Genomic DNA, 8641 nt, shown 5'->3' with positions numbered 1-8641 from the left:
AGCACCTTCTGGTGACAATGCAATGAGGGTAATGATGTTTGGTGATCCCTTCACCAGGACAAGGACACAGAAGGGGCCAGGGGCAGGGAGCACAGGCACAGGCACTCTCTGGAAAGTGGGGAGAGGCAGGAGACAGGAAGGCCAATCTGCTCCTGGAAACCTTCCTGCCTCTGCTGTTTCCTTTCTACATGATGGGGACGTGAATGGGAAGCACACCTCAGCACACATTGGTGCTCAAGACACACAAGCACACACGTGCATGCACATACCATCACACAACAAAAGAAACCACAGAGCAAAAACTGAGAGGTCATGCAAAATCCTACTTTTACCAACTAGAAGAAAAACCGGTGACTTTTGGTACAGAATATGGGCACTTTTCAAACATAATTTAATTACTGTTGACATAATATGAAACCTTACTTTAAATACAACAGTTTCCCCCCCTCCAAAATGCTGTTACAATATAAAACCACAACAAAAGGTGTGCAAATAGACATTTATATTGGCTATAAAAGACAGTGAACTGGGCTTGGTGGTTTTGTTATCTCAGCAGTTTGGAAGGCTGAGGCAGGAGGATGGCAAGTTTGGCCCCAGTCTAGGCAACTCAATGAGACCCTGTCTCAGAAGTTAAAAAAAAGTTAAGAGACTGAGGGTGTAATTCACTGTAAAGGCTTTGGGTCTAAAACCAGTACATGAAAAGGACAAAGAAGAAGAGATAGACGGGTTGGGGAGAGGCAAACACAGAAAGACAGAGAGACAAAGATAGAGAAAAAAAGAGAGAAAAAGACATCAGAGGAATGGACAAAGCATTCCAGCAAGAGCTCCTGCCGATACATTTTCAGCTCTGGGTAGTGACACTTTGGTGGACGCCACTGGAAAAAGAATGCCCTCGACCGAATGACTCAGGATGCAGGACAGAGCTCAGGGAAACTGAGACTGCAGGGCTGAAGCGGGGAGGCCTCACCTCGGGATGTGGAGTTGGAGGAGTTGGGGCCCACCCTGTCTCCGTGAGTAGATGCTGAACCAAAGCTATCCTCAGCCTTGGTTCTTTATCTCTTTCTTCACTCAAATATTGGTGTGGTAGAGATTACACTATTACAACTACAATTTTATTTCCAGCCTCAAAATACCACTCTTCTGGAAGCAAAGAAAGTGACATCCTTATGACTTCTGTCCTTTAGCACAAATCAAGTGCCAGTGGAGAAGTGTATCTATGAGCACTGGGGCCAAGAACCTCACCTGCAGGCGCTGTGACACTGACCAAGGGCACAGGTCTGGCCGGAGCTTGCTAACGGGGAAAGTCTTCCAGTGCTTTCTGTCTCTGGGGAGCTTTCCAGCCCTCTAGTGGCCTTAGAATTCCCTGAGCTCACTGAAGAGTTTGCCCCTGGTAAGACATTCTTGGGGGTGCTCTGGGCAGTGACCAAGGGTGCTGAGTGCTCTACACTACCCAGGAGAGACCCCCCCCCCCCAACGGAAGGAGCCACCCAGCCATCATGCCTGACAAAAGAACGCTGGTTAACACTGGATGCGGAGGTGCTCGCCCACCATTCCCTTCCTGTACCCTGGGTTCGCTCTGGACAAGAACTGCAAACATTTAGAAGGGTAGGCTCTTTTTTTGCCAAGATGATAGAAAGTAATGACCTTAGAGAGAGGATCAATCTTGTGGCAGGAGACACAGCAACCTTTTCATCACAGCTGGGTCCAGCGCTAATAGCCCTGTCTTGTGTGACCAGGTAGGTGGGCTTTCCTGCCTGGGGCAGGGACAAGTCACGTGATAGCCCCTGGGGAGAAAGGCTGCAGCTCCACACTTCCTGCTTCTGTGTGGCCCTACACTGCTGTGTCTTTATGGAGGAGAGTCTATGAATACTTCACAATTTAGCTTCAAACAGGGGAGTTCTCTGTGTCAGCAGCCACAGTGCTGGGCTCTGCATCTCTCTTGATCTAAAAATGAGCGGTCACTGGAACTCAGCCTCCACCTACTCCCAAACCGCACCAGGGTGCAGGAGAGTGGATGGGGTAGGGTGGTGGTGAGGGGAGCAGCACTCAGACATCCCAGCCCAGGCTACAAGGTCCCAGCAGGCGAGAGGATGCCAGGTGCTGGTCTTGGGCAGAATCAGCCGCAGGAGGAGCAGAGACACAGGAAAGGAGAGTGGCATTGGAGGGAAGCTTTGGTTTAGGAGGAAGCAGACTGCTTGGGAGGTTCAGGGAGAACGAAGGCTCCAGTTCCATGGCTGGTGGTCAGAGTGTAGTGACACACTTTGGGGCCTTCATGACACAGAACAAGGAAGCAGAAACAGGGCTCCCTGCACTGTCCCCAGGACTGCTGGGCCCGTCTACCTTGCAACAGCCTCAGGAAGCCTCATGGCACCCAGGCAGCCCTGGGACATTCAGAAACCGGAAGCTGGGTCTATGAGGCTTGGTCACTTCCCCTCCTTGCCCGGGTGGCCCAACAGTGCTTGTCCCAGTTTTTCTACACAGGGGTTGCTTTGTATGATCTCTTCCAAAGGGCAGCCTTCTGCTCCAGATGCAGGTGGCCAGGGCCAGGGCCATGGCCTGGGCATAGGCTGCTGGCTCTCTCCCCATGCAGCGGCTGACCCGGTTTGTGGCTCTTCGGCTGGGCTGCACCGGCTGCTCCAGGGCTGTGGAGGACGCCTGGACCATCTCACTCCTATCCAGCCTCTGTCTTGCTTTACTTAAATCTCTCAGGAAATTCAGGCTCACTTTGGAGAAGGGGAAGCTAGGGAGTCATGGGTGAGGGAACTTCAGCTAGGAGTCTACAGAAACTTCCAGCGAGACAGAAGCTCGGGTGCATCCAATACAACTCTGCGTCTATCGACAAGGAAACCCTTGCATTTCCAAGCAAATCAACTAACCCCAACCAACCAAGTTCAAAGAAGACAGAAGCCATGTACAAACGCACGCCCAGGGGTCTGGGTGGGCACGAGTGAGCAGGAGGGAGATGGGGCAGTAAGCGGGAGCTTAGCTCATGGGGAAGCGATGCTCGCCGCGCGTGATGTGCGAGGAGAACTCGTACCTGTCCTGGCTGTGGTAGCCACACATGTTGCACTCGAAGGGGTCGCGGAAGCCGTGGCAGCCCATGTGGATGGTGTACATCACGTGGTCGAGGAAGAGCACGCGGCAGTGTTCACAACGGTAGGCCTTGACCTGTTCGCCGCTTGTGCTGAGCACGCGGAAGGCGTCATGCGCATTCTCGAAGGCACGCTGCTCCTCCTTGAGCACCAGCCCATTGCGTGCATGCGGGCCCAGGTGGCTGCTCAGGTAGATGAGGCCGCCCCGCTGCTCCTCTGTATTGCTCTCCGTGTCCGTTGAGTCTTGGCAGCTGTTGCTCGGGGAAGCCTCACGCTCCGAGGATGTACACTTGGCCTTGGACAGCAGTAGCAAGTTCTCTACCGCACTGTCCTGCGCCGAGGGCGGTGGCCTCTGGGGGCCCTCAGGCCCGGGCTTGTGCAGCGGGTACAGCGAGCTGATGACGGGAACCACCTCAGAGCCCCCAGGGGGCGTCTGCACCAGGGGCCGCAGGGATTCGGCCCCCAGGTAGTTGATGGCGTTGTTGATGGCCTGGTCCATCACGTGTGATGTCATCATCTCGTTCTCCTTCTCGTAGCTGCCGCTGCTGTCATAGGGCAGGTCGGACAGGCACTTGTCCCCTGTGGGAAGTGAGTGACCGTGAGCAGGGTCTACACTGGGCAGGGGAGGCCTCCCACCCGGATGTCCCAGTGCCTGCAGCCAGGAGAGGCTAGGATAGGTGTGTCTGTGTCTGGGGATGCGACTTGCCACCCTCCGCAGTGGATGTCGCAAGACCGCTGCTGGAAGCATGGGCAGGACACTGAACCCATGCCGATCTGAACAGTGTAATTCACCTGGCTAACTACTCATATCATGTTAGACACAGGAACCGGGCCTGAGGGGTGCACATCTGTAACCCCAGCACTCTGGGAGGCTGAGGCAGGAGAACAGTAAATCTGAGCTTCACTGGGGGACTTAGCAACTCAGTAAGACCCTGTCTCAAATAAACAAATAAATATATATGTAAATAAATAAGCCTAGAGATATAGCTCAGTGTGGGTTCAATCTCTAGTACTATAAACGAACAGACAAAGTCCGAACAAGCCCCACATTATCATAATTAACTTAAAATTCGTATTTTAAAAGAGTATCTTTAAGACAGTGTTCTGGAGACCTCACAATAACTGCTCAGTTTGGCATCCAGCCAGGATCAAGTCAGGCTGCCCTGCACTATGTTTAACCCTCTGTTCAAGGTCTGGGAAAGAGCAGCATGAGGCAGGGCAGCCAACTCCATGACTATGGGCGCGCAGCGGCCACATGGGGGCCAGGGTGCTTTCCCACGGAGACATCCTGTTTCCCCAGTCATGGTTCTATGACTTCCGGGCCCCACCAAACTCTGTTCTCTTAAACACTTCACACGAGCAACAAATGGGTAACAGGAACAGCAAATGCATTGTGCCAATTACCAGGGCGCACCCAGTCTACCCACGAATTCCTCCTCCCTGGGGCCCAATGGCAAGAGAAAAGTCAAGACACCTACAAAACATGGTGGCAGCAATCACACCTCCTAGGGAAGTTTACCTAGCTACAACCATGGAAAGAACCGAAACTCTAGCATGAGACACAGGCACCATCTGCCTACCAATTTCTGTCTCTGTCTCTCACTCTCTGAGACAGGGTCTCTGAGGAGCCCCGGCTGGCCTGGAGCTCTCTATTCCTCTATCACAGCCTCTTCTGTGCCATGTGCTGAGCTCAGTTCCCAAAGCTCAGGTGTGGACCCGCAGCACCCCCTGCATTTGCCTAACATTCTCATGTCCCAGAGAATTGTTCTCTCTCTCTTCGGGTCACCAAGCAGGGCTGTGTCTCTGTCTGTAGGAACCAGGTGACACAGAACAGAAGAGAAAGCTCTGCCCTTCAGGCTCAGAGCCAAGCTCCCCTGTGGGAACAGGAAGCACCATGGTGCTGCTGGTTTATGGGTTTTAACCAAATCTCATGAGGAGGGAGAGCGAGCAGAAGGAAGTCGGCAGCCCAGGCTGCTCAGCGCCACCTGACCCGGTGCGGCTCTCATCCTCTAGGCTTAGAAGAGTCAGCCAGTCGAGCTCATGGGAGAAGAAAGCCTTGGATGCAGTGGAAAGAAGATACTGCAGTGGGAGGAAGCCGACATACTGGCCATGCTCCGTCAGACCAAGCGGCAGAGGCAGGAGTGCATGAAATGTCTAGTTACCGTGCAAATATTTTCCAGTGATGTGAGGGAGGAAAGGAAGTAAAACAAGGCAGTTAAGTGCATTCTAGGGAAAGATGAACTTAATTTAGGGAAGACAGGAAATGCGTCAGGGTTTCATGATCTGGAGTCAGTTTCAGGGTTAGTCAAACAGACTGAAAGGAAAAAGAGATTCTAGCTCTCAGAAGACAAAAAGAAGCCCCAAACAACATTATTGTGGAATATATGAACGAGAAACAGCACAAAACAGATAAAACTGTAGAAACAGTAGAAAACTGAACTATGGGCATAGAGGTAAACATAAGATAGTAAGAGTGAATAAGTTTAAAAATGCAAAGAAATAAAAATAAGTGTAAAGAAATGTTAATAGGTGTGGATGACAAATTATTCAATGCACAAACAACTGGTAACCCAGGCAGATGTTTTCAGAAATGGAGCAAAAGATACAGGAAAGAGTGTTTGCCAGAAAAAAGAACAAATAGAAGGGGAATCAGCAGAATAAAACGTGAGGAAAATTTTATTCAGAATGCCAAACCCAAAAGACATCTCCTAGTTACAGTGAGCAATTTTAACTCTCAGGAAAGGAGTCTTCGCTGGTGCACACCTGCAATCCCAGCACTGTGGCAGGCTGGGACAGGTGTGCAGGTTCAAGCTCAGCCTGGGAAACTTAGCAAGATCTGGTTTCAAACTAGACAATAAGGAAGGCTGGCAAAGTCCCTGTGTTTAATTCTCAGTACAGGCAGAAACAAAAGAAGAGAGAAAGAGAGAAAGACAGCTGGGGCATTCAGGGGAGAAAATAGAAAACAAATATCAGATCAGATTTAGACATGTCCACAGTACAGTCAACATCCCATGTTGCCACCAGGAGACACTGCAAGATCTAGAATTTCAGGGGACACAGGAAGAGTGGCCGTGGGTGTCCTCATGGACCCCTCTTGGGTGCCTAGGTTTCAGAGAGACATCCTGAAGCCACATGGGGATGGACATCTCAAGAGATGATTAAAAAAATAAAAGGAATCAGTGCTACGAGGACTGGGTCTGATTCTTGAATCTGTGTGAATTCAGGGTTATGAACAATGAGCTACACACTGTGAAGATGATGGTTACAGAATAAACTGTGTGTACCTTGAAGCTGGAGAACAGAAACCTAACAATATAGTCACGCACACTGGAAACTGGAGGAATGGCCTTGTTTTTCAAAGACATGATTCAGTGGATGCTGGTGGTGTTGACACTGCAGCAGGTAGGTTAAAAGACGATTCCAAGCTTGTGTTTTCTGTACTAAATATTTTTAATATTAATCTTTTAAAAGTACTATTTCTTCTGGGATATAATATTTGATGATCAGCCAGTCCTCAGGCACTGTCTAGATCTTTTCTGCCTGTTAAATCTAAGGCATGTTTAATACGCTGGGATCTTTAGAAAGCAACCGTTTCCTAAGTACCTATCTCAGTTCACATACCCACTGCCCTACTTACTCTCATGTGTATGTGTATATAGGACAGACATTTAGGATAATGCACATCTGATTTAACATTGGTGATTTCTGAATGCCAAGTGGGTCTCGTGGTGATTTTGAGGACATGAATCTCTGCATCAAAGGTCTTTATATGTTAGGTGCATGCCTGTAACCCTAGAACTTTGGGAGGCTGAGGCAGGAGGATCAGAAGTTCTAGCCCAGCCTAGGCAACTTAAGGACTTAGAAAGATCCTGCCTCAACAAAGAAAAACAAAACATTCTTTATACTGTGTATCTCTGTACACTTAAACAGTACACCAGGATTTCCTTCTCCTGATACACTTGTGATGGGCAGCAGGAATGTGGACGATCACCGCTTTCGTTCAGTGCTGCTGTGTGGTAAGTGTCCCCGCCCCTGCCGGTAGCAGAGCAGACACTGCTGATCGGCACCACTGTTCCACCCAGCGCTCTCTCCCTGGAGATCTTGGTCCTGCTGCCCTGTCCCTGACCACCGCAGAGGGAGAGAACACTGAAGGGCAAAACAAATACCTCACACTCATGCACATTTAAACCTTTTAATTGGAGCTCAGATATTGATACAGCAAAAGTATATGCACTCAGAGCCATAGGTCACATGAAAGGAACACAGCCCTGTGCTTTTATGTTGCTTTCTAGTGATGGACACACTGTCACATACATTGTCACGTTTGATCATCTTAGAAAACTAAAACCAGAAATTGCATTTGACTTGGCTATTCCCCTTTTAGGTATCGTCCCAAAAGAATTAAAGTCATATTATTCCAGTGACCCTGCATACTCATGGCTACAGCACCACAATTCTTGGAAGTGGCCTATACGTTCATCAGTAGATAAACAGATGAATAAAATGTGTTATTTTAACAAAATAGAATACTGCTCTGCCACAAACGAGGATAAAGCTGAGCCATCTATAGGAAAATGGATGGCATTTGAGCCCATAAATACATCAGACATGCCAGCTTACATGTCGCATGGTTTCTCTTACAGGATAAACCTTAAGGATAAATAAATAGACTAAAGAGAAAACTGACAGATACCAGGACTCAGGGAGACAGAGCTTTTGCAAATGGGGAGGAGCCTAAGAAGTGGAGAGAGATGGGGACATAGAAGGAATTAAGAGGAGGCTCTGTCTATGTCCATGGACCATGCCCCACACTGCACGGCAAGTCCATGCCACCACTGTGCACTGCAAACAGGCACTAATAAAATCTTAAAACACAGCTGGGCAGCTGGGCGCCTGCCCTCCCGAGTCCACCCAGTGGATGCACACGGCCTGCAGGAGCTGAGCAGGGCCCTTGAGACACCGCCTCCCTCTGCTCGGAAGCAATGGGGACAACACCAGCATCACTAAGGCCGCTGGAAGCACCATCACATTGATGTGCCTGGCACTCTCCAGGGTGCTGCTCTGGAAGCAGAGTCCAGCCCCAGCTTCCTGAGGTCAGTAACTGCTCAGCCCCCTGGGGCACTCTGGTGGCTGTGTGCCTGCCTACTACTTGGTCATCCCACAAACCCACTACATGATGGCCAGGACCCCTGGGACCTTCCATCCTCTGCTGTCCAGGTAGGGAGCTCAGAGGTCCTGCATCTAATGCTGCTTGAGCCCCACTGACCCCCACAGCCTCTTCTCAGCCTGGGCTTACTTCCTCAGCAACACATGGACCCCCTCATTCTTAGGGCTCCACAGCTACCCACGGCATTGAGACCCTCCACTGTGCTTCCCTCTTTTCTCAGGGATGCTTCTTTTCTCTTCTCCCAAGCCCAATCTATGACAAACCTCTTTTTAATCAACAGATCAAACAGAGCCCTATGTGACATCGCCAGGGGGAGGCTGGTGCCCGAGAACCAGACTCTTCTCTGCCTCTCCCCCAACCTAGGGCCCCCAGGTCCCCATCT

General features: G+C 50.2%; 1 protein-coding gene across 22 annotated transcripts in view; it reads right to left on the bottom strand.

The window, feature by feature from the left end:
• Positions 1 to 310: 310 nt before the first annotated feature.
• Ikzf1 (IKAROS family zinc finger 1) overlaps positions 311 to 8641 on the bottom strand; it is an 89164-nt gene continuing 80833 nt past the window's right edge. For all 22 annotated transcript variants that reach the window (XM_063234343.1, XM_013145414.3, XM_013145415.3 and 19 more), the window contains one exon: positions 311 to 3671. In XM_063234343.1, coding sequence (XP_063090413.1) covers positions 2983 to 3671 — 689 coding nt within the window. In that variant the 3' untranslated portion in view covers positions 311 to 2982. The remainder of the gene's footprint in view (positions 3672 to 8641) is intronic.

This window comes from Cavia porcellus, unplaced genomic scaffold (assembly GCF_034190915.1).
Source record: "Cavia porcellus strain 051 isolate PalLab524CR breed Dunkin Hartley unplaced genomic scaffold, mCavPor4.1 scaffold_23, whole genome shotgun sequence".
Classification (NCBI taxonomy): Eukaryota; Metazoa; Chordata; class Mammalia; order Rodentia; family Caviidae; genus Cavia; species Cavia porcellus.
Note: the sequence above shows the minus strand (reverse complement) of the source record. Positions and strands in the feature narration are given on the sequence as shown.